The sequence below is a fragment of the Anabrus simplex genome, chromosome 1 (assembly GCF_040414725.1).
Source record: "Anabrus simplex isolate iqAnaSimp1 chromosome 1, ASM4041472v1, whole genome shotgun sequence".
NCBI lineage: Eukaryota > Metazoa > Arthropoda > Insecta > Orthoptera > Tettigoniidae > Anabrus > Anabrus simplex.
Genome location: NC_090265.1, coordinates 158,171,089 through 158,184,151, shown reverse-complemented (window position 1 = coordinate 158,184,151; position 13,063 = coordinate 158,171,089). Strand labels below are relative to the sequence as shown.

The 13,063-nt window shown below is 38.6% G+C and overlaps 1 protein-coding gene across 1 annotated transcript in view; it reads left to right on the top strand.

The window, feature by feature from the left end:
- Positions 1-11,119, top strand: part of LOC136858537 (uncharacterized) — a 29,692-nt gene extending 18,573 nt beyond the window's left edge. Inside the window, exons 2-4 of the mRNA XM_067138186.1 lie at positions 712-851; positions 5,200-5,286; positions 11,032-11,119. Of these exons, the coding sequence (XP_066994287.1) occupies positions 712-851; positions 5,200-5,286; positions 11,032-11,119 (315 nt within the window). The remainder of the gene's footprint in view (positions 1-711; positions 852-5,199; positions 5,287-11,031) is intronic.
- The last annotated feature ends 1,944 nt before the right edge of the window (positions 11,120-13,063 follow it).

Genomic DNA, 13,063 nt, shown 5'->3' with positions numbered 1-13,063 from the left:
TAGTGCAGAAAGAAGGAGAATTGAAGCTTTTAAAATGTAGTGTTAAAGAAGAATGCTGAAGGTCATATCAGTAGAATCAAGTTGGTGAGTGGAGAACTGTTTGGCAAAATTTGGTAAGAATGAGAGGTAGGACCCATGTTGAGACTCCCAGGACTTGTTCAGTTAGTTTTTGACGGAGGTGTAGGTGGTAGTAAGTACTGTAGGGATGGACCAAGGCTTGAATATGACAGGCCAATTAGAGTAGCCTAGATGTAGGATGTAGTTGTTTTGTAGAAACGGAAAGATAAGCATAGGATAAACTGGCACATAGAGTTGCATCAAAGTAGTCTATGGACAGATGACCCAAAACAATAACAATACAAAACCTAGTACACAGAAAAATGTTGCAAAGTTTGCCTTTGGGTGGTGTGAAAAAACATGTGTCATCTGCAGAAGACAGGAGTTACACTTATACGAAAACGTTCATGCCATCTAAATAAAAATGAATCGTTTTGGTGTGGTAAACCATTTAGGATGACTGGTGTATAACCCCTCCTGAGAAATCCATCTTGACTTGCCATGCACACAATTTGCAGTTACCGGTAGCTCGGAATAATAGAATGTGCAAATGAACTTTAGACTTGACCTGTGTACCATCACTTAGAAGAGATAATAATGTACTGTACGTTCAGAATAAGAGAGCTCTGACATAGCATAATATGTGTGTTATAGGTTGTCTTCTGTACAGCTGTAGCTGTACTTGTCCTCTGGGCCACAGCAGTGCCCACGGAAACCTCGGACATCACCACAGTAACTCCCCTACCTCTCCTCAAATTGGTACAACAATTACCTTCAAATAAAACAGAAAAAGTGTGAGTATTCTTAGAATATTTTTGTCTTTATTTTATTTTGTTTGATTATTCTTCCTCAGACACTTGAGGTTGCCAAGATGGCAAAGAATATCTGTCAATTTCTCTGTGATACTGTTCTGAAGTCAGTAGGAAAAAGAAGTAAATACATAACTGATACAGTATTTGGTATAGGAATACAAAGCTAAGTTTAAATGGCAAGATCGACGCACTAACATCAGTGTTCTGGAAGAAGCTAACTCTACTAGCATTGCGGCCATGATTATCAAGCACCAACTTCGCTGGACAGGCCACATCGTTCGCATGCCTGCATTCCGTCTCCCAAAACGAATTATGTACTCCCAGCTAAAGGATGGTCATAGAAAAACTGGAAGACCACAAAAGCGTTACAAAGATGCACTAAAAACCAACTTGGAAAAGTGTCAAATAAAAACAAACAACTGGGAAGCTACGGCACATAACCGCACAGTCTGGCGTCGCAGTGTCTGGGAAGGAACTCAGCGCTTCGAGCAAGAAAGGCGGAGAATAGAAATTGACAAGCGCAATGCAAGAAGACAACGTCAGCTCATGAAGAAAAACCAAACTACACAGCCAGTACCTAACAGGACAAATGTGTGTCAAAAATGTGGGAAAATCTGCGGTTCTAGGATTGGCCTCTACAGTCACCTAAGATCTCACAAAAACTAAGTTCTTCAGGAAGACAATCATACTCGTTTACGAGGGATAGCCCATCACAAAGCTAAGTATCTAACTCAGCCAATCACTGCCTCTCACCCGGAGGCCCCGGGTTCGATTCCCGGCCAGGTCAGGGATTTTTACCTGGACCTGAGAGCTGGTTCGAGGTCCACTCAGCCTACGTGATTATAATTGAGGAGCTATCTGACGGTGAGACAGCGGCCCCGGTCTAGAAAGCCAAGAATAACGGCCGAGAGGATTCGTCGTGCTGACCACACGACACCTCGTAATCTGCAGGCTTTCGTGCTGAGCAGCGGTCGCTTGGTAGGCCAAGGCCCTTCAAGGGCTGAGTGCCATGGGGTTTGGTTTGGTTTTATCTAACTCAGCAGTTCTTTAAGGGTATGCCCCAAAGTTGCCTGGCTGTCAGGTACTTTCACCCCATCATTGCAGCAATTAATACTGAGAGGGCTTTCGTCTTTGTGAAGCTCACAACCTGATTTATCATCGCCTGCTGTCCATCTCACAACATTGTTCAGATCTTTTTGCAGTCGCTCACGATCTTATTTAATACTTTATACAGTATAACATCATCCTCAAAAGACATTATCCCTCATGTTGTCCACTAATACTGCCTTGAGGAATTCAGAATTCCTCGCTTAATCGTTACAGATCAGATAATGCTCCACCTACTCTAGCCCCCCAAGTTCTATTTTCTAGAAATACAAGGTCTCTCATATAAACTAAGGCCATCGAAGCGGCATGTTTGCTCTCTGATACGTAAGCTACAGTATGGAAGTCACGCATAGTTCTTGACCTTGGAAGCAGCCTGCACGTGTTCGTCCTGGCAAGCATGAGTCGCCAGTCTGTATCTCAGCTGTTAATATGGTCCGTCAGTTATCATTGTAACACCATATTTTCGTATGTTGTGGTTTCGTCTTAATGGTCGTGTGAACAGTCATAACTCTCACTATTGGTCTGCAGAAAACCCTAATTATGTTTATGAAGTCCCTCATTATGATAGGAAGATTGGTGTACTGTTAGTGCAAGACGAATAATTGGGCCAATATTTTTTTTCTTCGAGAAAACAGTAAATGTACCAAGATGACATTTTGACGCCATTCTTCCATCAATTAACTGAAGAAGAAAAGTCGCGTGGGTGGTTTCAACAAGATTCCCCTGCTCATACAGCAGAAGATTCCCTTCTTACAATCTTGGAAGTGTTTGCAGACAGAGTGATCAGTGCTGGTCTGTTTCCCCTCCTCCTCTAGATCTAACAGTGTGTGATTTTTACTTGTGGGGTAAACTGAAAGAAAAAGTATATCCAATAAATCCTCACACATTGGAGGAACTGAAAGAAAACATTACGAATGAAATCAGAAATATTACAGTGGCGGAATTCAATCATGTCAGCCAGAATGCGGTTACCAGATATAATGCCTGTAAAACCCAGGAAGGATGACACTTCCAGCATCTTTTATAACGTAAGATTTCATATAAGATTGTATACACGCTTAAAGCAGGGCGGCCATGCACGACAGGAGTTCGGCTGAGGTAGCTGCCGTAGCACAGAGTACAAACACCGTGCGTTTTGTCTCAGTTTATATGAGAGACCCTGTATAGCCACCCATTCAGTCACTGTTTTGCCTAGTCCAGTTGCACTCATTTTTGTCAGTAGTCTCCTATGATCTACCCTATCAAGCATCTTAGACAGGTCAGTTGCGATACAGTCCATTTGACCTCCTGAATCTAAAATATCTAACTGCAATCCTACAAGATGGACTTCAGTTAACTTTTCCTAAGACCAAACTGCCTTCTATCAAACCAGTTAGCAATTTTGCTAACATGACTAAATATAATCAAGACAGAATGCTTACTCAAAGCTTACATGCAATACATCAAACTGATTGGTCTATAATTATTGGCTTTATGTCATCACTCTTTCCTTTATACGCAGGGTCTACTATAGCAACTCTCCATTCATTTGGTATAGCCACATGAAGGAACTCCTGCAAGGCAAAATTCTGGCACCCCATTATCTCCAAAAACTGTAAATGTAGTTAGTGGGTTGTAAAAAACCAATAACATTATTATTATTATTATTATTATTTCAAACTGAATTAGTGTACATGAACATGAGTGATAGACACGTATTTCAAGCATTCAATTGATTTATATACTTGCTAGGCTATTAGTACTGCTTTCCAGCTTTTGAACCCTTCTAAAACAGGCCAGATGAGCCATAATATTTCACAAAGCAAAACAGCCTGCTGCAAACCAAGGAAGTTTGAAAACCTCTGCTCTGACTGTTGCAGTACAGGTGATGCCCTTGAATGGATGTTGAGGCTTTCAGTGTGCGGATGCCCTTGATAATGACTGCTTCATTCCATGAACCGAAACAGTTCCCCTTACTCTCAGTATGAGCCCTATGTTTTCAATGTCTTCTAATGTATATTTATCCTTGTAGTATGGGATGGTAGAGGTACTTCTTTTTCTTTCCCCCCATCCCCTTCTTGAGGTGGGTCCCAAATTTGATAGTCAAATTGAGAAAGAAGCCCTTCTTTTCACTAGGTTAAAAGGCAATTACTTTGATTCTTCTTGTTCTTCCACCAGTTGTGCACCTAAAAAATGACAGCTTCTGAGGTGAGGGGTGGTTAAAATTACAAAATTTTAAGGAATACACTACTACAACAAAAATTATTTGAATTCCCAAATTTATCATCAGCAATGGAATTTTCAAGTATAGAGAGTTGGAAATGAACCAGCACACCTCATAAATGACCTTTTATATGCTGCAGTTGGAACATTGTAACAAAACCTTTCCTACCAAATATCAAAGTACCATATCAATTATTGTAAAACATAAAAGCCTATTACAATTAATTCAATATGTCTCTGAAGTTGAGTGACACATCTTTAGTATTTTTAGTATTAGGTGGACAAGATTTCTTTTGTACGTTAAACTGAAAAAGGAGCAAAAAGTAAATTTGAAATAAACTACGAACTTGAAATATTACAACCAACACAAAGAGCACTTGAATGTTTAAAATATTTGATGGTGAACACATACTGTAAGTTACTTTTAAAACTCTTTTTACTATTTCTGAGGAATATTATGCTTTCAGTCTTGGTTTTTTTTTTTTTTCCTCCTTTACTTACGCTTCGCACATCAAATCTGAAGATTTTTCAAGGCTGACCTTCAGTGAAGTTAGATGCATCCTCTCGTTAAAAAGCTGAAATGAGGTTGTAGAGGACTGAGAAGAAATCAAACACAACTGAAATTGATGAGACAATATCCCCATTTATGACAGTAATGTGTGAAGATATGGAGATGGTTTCCTTATACTTAATGAGTTTTTATGCTTCAAGAAGACGCTGCATAAAGGGGCTTTTCAGTCTCAGTGGCATGTAAATCATGATCAATAAATTCAAATTCAAATTCCTTTTTGTTGCTCCATCTATATATCTACCTTCTTAGTTTCCCGTCTTTGGAGTCTGTCATAAACTTTGTATATGAAGCCTGTAAACATTTTTATTTTCTATAAATCCATTTATTCTAATGTAGTGCCACAAGGAAACAGATAAAAATTATCTGTTATTAATATTTACATATTTTGATACTGAATGCTCTTTTGTAGTTGTCTTAAGTTCAGAGATGACAAAATCATTGTGCTTCCAGGTACATAGCATCTAGTGTGCTGTATGCAATAGGAATTCTGGATAATGATGACAGTGATGAGAACGGTACTGATGTCAGCACGGAGAGGCAAGTATAGTACTCTTTTTCTTCTCCTTAATGGTTTTATGTTGTACTGACACAGGTCTTATAGCAACAATGGGACAGGACAGAAAACAAAGCAAATGTGGCCTTATTTAAGGCACAAGTCCAACATTCGCCTGGTTGAAAATGACAGACCACAGAAAAACACCTTCAGGGCTGCCAATAGTGGGGTTTCAAACCCACCATCTCCCGAAAGCAAGCTCACAGCTACATGACCCAAATTGTGCAGAGAACTCGCTCGGTATATTCTATGTATAGATAGGATACCTCAACTCAGATTACTAAGCAGATTTATCCTTCACTGAAAGTGCCTGCTCACAACATTCTTCTCCATACTATCTGACTAATTTATTACACAGAACAATCTAAATGCTTATGAAATACAAGTAAAAGAGTCCTGGCCAACAGACCTCTGCCCAAAAACCGCCCCTACCCTCGACTCAGAAAAGGATACTTGATATCCAACTCTGCATAGGATGGCAACCTGAATTATTATTATTATTATTATTATGTTCAGCCATTTTTTTATGGCTTGGCAACAAAATTCTCAATCCATAAATATGTTTGTTATAGCCGGTATGGTAGAACTGTTTAAGACATCATTGATCAGAAATTATATTACCTATAACTTTTGTTACGTCGTGTTTATCGGTAGAACCACTAATAACATAGATATTTGAGAATTAAATTTTAGGCCTTCCCCTGAACTACCCATTGTGATTAAGATTATTTATAGCCTACACTATAGTGCCTTATTCTCCAACTTTACATACCATGTTTGTGTTGTTGTTTGAGTCATCAGTCCATAGACTGGTTTGATGCAGCTCTCCATGCCACCCTATCCTGTGCTAACCTTTTCATTTCTACGTAACTATTGCATCCTACATCTGCTCTAATCTGTTTGTCATATTCATACCTTGGTCTACCCCTACCGTTCTTGCCACCTACACTTCCTTCAAAAACCAACTGAACAAGTCCTGGGTGTCTTAAGATGTGTCCTATCATTCTATCTCTTCTTCTCGTCAAATTTAGCCAAATCGATCTCCTCTCACCAATTCGATTCAGTATCTCTTCATTCGTGATTCGATCTATCCATCTCACCTTCAGCATTCTTCTATAACACCACATTTCAAAAGCTTATATTCTCTTTCTTTCTGAGCTAGTTATCGTCCATGTTTCACTTCCATACAATGCCACGCACCACACAAAAGTCTTCAAAAACATCTTTCTAATTCCGATATCAATGTTTGAAGTGAGCAAATTTCTTTTCTTAAGAAAGCTCTTCCTTGCTTGTGCTAGTCTGCATTTTATGTCCTCCTTACTTCTGCCATCGTTGGTTATTTTACTACCCAAGTAACAATATTCATCTACTTCCTTTAAGACTTCGTTTCCTAATCTAATATTTCCTATATCAACTGCCTTCGTTCGACTGCACTCCATTACTTTTGTTTTGGACTTACTTATTTTCATCTTGTACTCCTTACCTAAGACTTCATCCATACCATTCAGCAACTTCTCGAGATCTTCTGCAGTCTCAGATAAAATAACAATATCATCGGCAAATCTCAAGGTTTTGATTTCCTCTCCTTGGACTGTGATTCCCTTCCCAAATTTCTCTTTGATTTCCTTTACTGCCTGTTCTATGTAAACATTGAAAAGGAGAGGGGACAAACTGCAGCCTTGCCTCACTCCTTTCTGGATTGCTGCTTCTTTTTCAAAGCCCTCGATTCTTATCACTGCAGACTGATTTTTATACAGGTTGTAGATAATTCTTCGTTCTCGGTATCTGATCCCTATCATCTTCAGAATCTTAAATAGCCTGGTCCAATCAACATTATCGAATGCCTTTTCTAGATCTACGAATGCCATGTACGTGGGCTTGTCCTTCTTGATTCGATACTCTAAGATCAGACGTAAAGTCAGGATTGCTTCACGTGTTCCTACATTTCTTCTGAAGCCAAATTGATCTTCCCCCAACTCAGCTTCAACTTGTTTTTCCATTCTTCTGTAAATAATACGTGTTAAAATTTTGCAGGCATGAGATACTAAACTAATAGTGCGGTAGTTTTCACACCTGTCAGCACCGGCTTTCTTGGGAATAGGTATAACAACATTCTGCCGAAAATCGGATGGGACTTCTCCTGTCTCATACATCTTGCACACTAAATGAAATAACCTTACCATGCTGGTTTCTCCTAAGGCAGTCAGTAATTCAGAGGGAATATCATCAATTCCAGGTGCCTTGTTCCTATTTAGGTCACTCACAGCTCTGTCAAACTCTGACCTCAAAATTGGGTCTCCCATTTCATCAGCATCAACAGCCTCTTCATGTTCCAGAACGAAATTATCTACATCGTTACCTTGATACAACTGTTGGATATGCTCCTGCCATCTTTCTGCTTTGTCTTCTTTCCCTAGAAGTGGCTTTCCATCTGAGCTCTTAATATTCATGCACCTAGATTTCCTTTCTCCAAAGGTTTCCTTGATTTTCCTGTATGCAGCATCTACCTTTCCCAGGACCATACAGCCTTCGACATCCTTGCACTTCTCCTTCAGCCATTCTTCCTTAGCTACCTTGCACTTTCTATCCACTTGATTCTTTAATCGCCTGTATTCTTTTCTGCCCTCTTCATTTCTAGCATTCTTGTATTTTCGTCGTTCATCAATCAGGTCTAGTATCTCCTGAGTTATCCACTGATTCTTAGTTGATCTTTTCTTCCTTCCTAACATTTCTTCAGCAGCCCTACTGACTTCATTTTTCATGACTCTCCACTCTTCCTCTACTGTGTTTCTTTCGGCCTTTTCATTTAGTCCTTGTGCAACATGTTCCTTGAAACGATCCATCACACTCTTTTCTTTCAACTTGTCTAGATCCCATCTTTTTGCATTCTTTCCTTTCTTCAATTTCTTCAACTTCAGATGGCATTTCATGACCAACAAGTTGTGGTCAGAGTCCACGTCTGCTCCTGGGAAAGTTTTGCAATCCAACACCTGGTTTCTGAATCTCTGCCTAATCATAATGAAGTCTATTTGATACCTTCCAGTGTCTCCAGGTCTCGTCCACGTATACAGCCGTCGTTTGTGGTGTTTGAACCAAGTATTGGCGAGGACTAAATTATGGTCAGTGCAGAATTCAACCAGCCGACTTCCTCTTTCGTTCCTTTGTCCCAATCCAAATTCTCCTACTGTGCTACCTTCTCTTCCTTGGCCTACCACTGCGTTCCAGTCTCCCATCACAATTAGATTCTCGTCACCTTTGACATATTGTATTAAATCTTCTATCTCCTCATATATTCTTTCAATTTCTTCATCATCCGCTGAACTAGTAGGCATATAGACCTGCACTATTGTGGTGGGCATTGGTTTGGTGTCTATCTTGGCGACAATAATTCTTTCACTATGCTGGTCGTAGTAGCTTATCCGCTGCCCTATTTTCTTATTCATTATTAAACCAACTCCTGCATTACCCCTGTTTGATTTCGTGTTGATAATTCGGTAGTCGCCTGACCAAAAATCCTGTTCTTCCTGCCAACGTACTTCACTTATACCAACTACATCTAACTTTAGCCTATCCATCTCCCTTTTCAGATTCTCTAACCTACCACAACGATTCAAACTCCTAACATTCCACGCTCCGACTCGCATAATGTCAGTATCCATCTTCCTGATGATCGCCCCCTCTCGTGTAGTCCCCACCCGGAGATCCGAATGGGGGACTAGTTTACCTCCGGAATATTTTACCCGGGAGGAAGCCATCATCAGTACATCTTTCATACAGAGAGAGCTGCATGTCCTCGGGAGGTGGTTACGGCTGTAGTTTCCCGTTGCTTTCAGCCGTGTAGCAGTATCAACACAGCTAAGCCATGTTGAGTATTATTACAAGGCCGTATCAGTCAATCATCTAGACTGCCGCCCTTGCAACAACCGAAAGGCTGCTACCCCCCTTTCGATGAACCATTCGTTAGTCTGGTCTCTCAACAGATACCCATCCGATATGGTTGCACCTGCGGCTCGGCTATCTGCATCATTGGGACACGCAAGCCTCCCCACCGCGGCAAGGTCACATGGTTCGCAGAGGAGGGCATACCATGTTTATTAAATTCTATTCAGCCATTTTCTCGTGATGTACATAAGTACATACATACATACATACATACATACATACATACATACATACACACACACATACAGATAGGATGGAAAATTAAAAATCGCATTTCCTTCTTACTGTAGACATGATCAATACAGAAATACCACTTTTTAAAATTCTGACAAAGGTATAGAAAAAAATCTTATATGAATATATAGATAGTATACTGATTGTCACTTTGTTTCTGAATTCATTTTTGATTTTATTAAAGACTAAGAAGCTTTGAATAATTTTTCACTTAATGTCTGGAACATTTTAAAGGTATTCCTCAGCTCAGACCAGTGAAATTTTATTAATCCGTTTCAAAGAGACAGAACCTAAAACATAACTGGACTAAAAGTGTTACAGGTTCACTGATCTTTATAAGCATTTTTACAATGATGTACTTTGAGTACCAAGCTTCTTGTCCAGGAATGAACTTAATACTAGGGAAATCAGGGTGAGATCTGAGATCATTATATTAAATGACTGCTATCTTCAGAGAAGCAAGTACACTGATATTCATAAATAATCCCAATGACCTCAGAGGCACTATTTAGCTTGTGTTTCATACTTGGAATTAATACCATTATTTTCTTATACCCCTTTAATATTTGGAGATGCTGAGGTGCCAGAGACATTTTATGTGCCAATAAATCTGACATGAGGCTAGCATAATGAGCACTTTCAAATAATTTTGAGATTGAACCTGTCAGTTTGGGCTCAGGAACCCAGAACTCTGCCATATGAGCCACTCTGGCCAGGGGACAGGATGCCTAGGTGCTCTAAAATACTCCTTGTGTAGTATTACCAAATGCCCTCTTTTTTAAGGATGTTGCAGAGCTACGTTAAAATAATAGTAATTCATTGATTTTCAGAATGGGTGGAGTAAAACAGAATACACTTCAAAGGCTTCATTATTTATTACAGAAACTGGCTTCAACTTTGTTATGTGTGTTAAAATATTAGTCTGAAGCCATCTCAATATTATAATGCATCCTACTGTCCTGAAAGCAAATGAAGTGATTTTAAAGAAAAGAGGGTAAAATAGCTTGACCTTCAAACATCACCAGCTAGCTTTTATCTCCCAATATCATTTTCTCAAATGAGCCTCCGTGGCTCAGACTGCAATGTGTCAGCCTCTCACAGCTGGATACCTTGGTTCAAATCCCGGTCCCTCCACGTGAGATTTGTGCTGGACAAAGTGGAGGCGGGACAGGTTTTTCTCCGGGTACTCCGGTTTTCCCTGTCATCTTTCATTCCAGCAACACTCTCCATTCTCATTTCATAACAACTATCAGTCATTAATAAAATAACTCGACAGAGCACCCACACTCAATTTAGGACTTCCCCAGGGTTTAACACTGGATAACCTTCTTGGCAGCATACATTGGTCCTAGTGAAAATCCTACCCAAAGTCACTGGGATTATAACCCTGACCACTAGGGTTAGGAATCGAGTTGCTGGACTTTCCTCCCGCCCCCACCCTGTACATCAGCTAGTTCTAGATCTTACAGTGTATGTATAAATCAAGGGAAAATATTTTAAGCCTAATAATTTATCACAATAATTTTATTTATTCTTCACTTTTCTGTTCACAGAGTGGCTGAGAAAGAAATAACAATCTTTCCCTACCCACAGAAAAATGAAACAAATCAAGCGAAAGCAGATGAGGACAGTTCTACGTAATGAATCCAGGAGAGAAAATTATAAAGGACTTAATAAAGAATTGTACTGATTTATTTTAATTCTATTTATTAAACCTTATATAATACTGTGATGAAGCTGGATTTCATTATTTTTTTATATTTTTGTTTTAAGTTTTTCAATGCTTAAATCACTTCAATAAATCTATCAGAAGTGAATATATTATTGCCGTATGTGAATATAATGAACTTTAACGCCCATGTCTTGATCTTTACCTTGTTCATTTACAACTTGATTTTCTTGAAATCGTCCTGTGTGAGAATTGCCTGCATATGCAGCGGGGAGACTGCTTGTACTTCCCACACCTCTGGCAGAACCAGTCTTCACTGAACAGTCATGCTTAGAATATCTGTCCAGCATTGTTTACCAAGTTGTGGTGAGAGTGGTTTGTTTAATTTCACATCTAGTTTTGATCTATTATACTAGCCTGCAAAATAATCATTTTTTTCTGGTAAAAGGTTTAACAGGTGATCTTACCTAACTTAAGTGTGCAAATTTGCTTTTTATTTTCCTGTATCATGTAAGGATTTTTCACAGTAGCCTCATCACTTCCTTTAATATCATGATTTTGATCACTTTTCACTAAATTTTGATACCCCTTAAAGATCTGCAAGAAAATGATTTAATAGGTGACTGTAAATTACTTGCCAGCAAAATAAACTCTTTTCTGAAGTCTGAGATGTTACAAGTGGTTGTAAATAATTTTAACACACTGAATTCACTGCTGGAGTCCAATTTTCTTGCAGTACACAAAGCATCCAACAAAATATAATTTTAATTTTGTATTTTATTTTCACCTAGGGGTGTCTTCCCTCCCTCCCCCTCTGCCCCCCCCCCCCCTTTCCCTTTGTAATACTTTTGTCCAGATACTAAGTCATAATATTATTTATTCCACCAATTGTTATGACTGGCATTTTTTTTTGGTATGTGATAAAATGATGTTCACATTTGCATAAATTTGCATTATAAAAGAATTTTAGGATATATTCTTTTAATTGATACCTGCTAAACAGTACATGATAAAGCATTTTTGTTTTTTTTTCCCCACTGAATTCTACACACTAATATTAGCATTGGCCATGTATTTTGATGCCTGGTAAAAAATTTTGAAACATGATGGAATGAATTAAAATTTCCTTAAATTTATATTAAATCTCGAGCAATGATATATATAAAATATCTAATTACATAAATCTGCTTGTGTTACAGCAAAACGGTTGGTATTTTTTAAATCAGCACATCGTTTTCCATATGAACCACCAATTTTCATCAAAACTGGGAAATCATTGCAGGCTAGTGTTATTTACAGTCATTTTATATATTTACTCATGCGCTTAATAGCCAATGGACTTGATAGAAACTAAATGCCACCAACACAGAGATTCAATTGTATTTTGCAACTACTGCTGCTGCTGCTTCCATCTATGCTAGTGGTGACTGTTACCATGCAACATTTGATTTGAGACTGGGCTGGAAAAAAAAGGCAAGACAAAACAAGGCCCATCTCTCGACATGCACAATCATTTTCCGCATTCACCCTACTCTATCAGTCAGGCTACAGCTCTTGGTTGCTTAGAAGAATGTTTTCAATAAAGCCGGTCATAACCTGCTCACCACCAGGTAAAATGTAAATAGGAACCACAGTTTGATCAAACATGTTTGTCTTTGGAACATTGTACCAAATAAATATTATACCCGTATGTATTAATGTACAGCACCATTTCAAGAAAACTTTCAACATTGCTTCAGATTATTATATATACAAGAAGAACTTGACAGAGACCAAAACTAATCATCTAGTCTCTACAGACAATACTTATACTACCTATTAGTATTTTTAAAAATATAACTGTTAAGTTCTTCAGTCTGTCAAAACTAATTTATGAATAAATAACATTTATAAAATACCTGAAAAATACATGACTT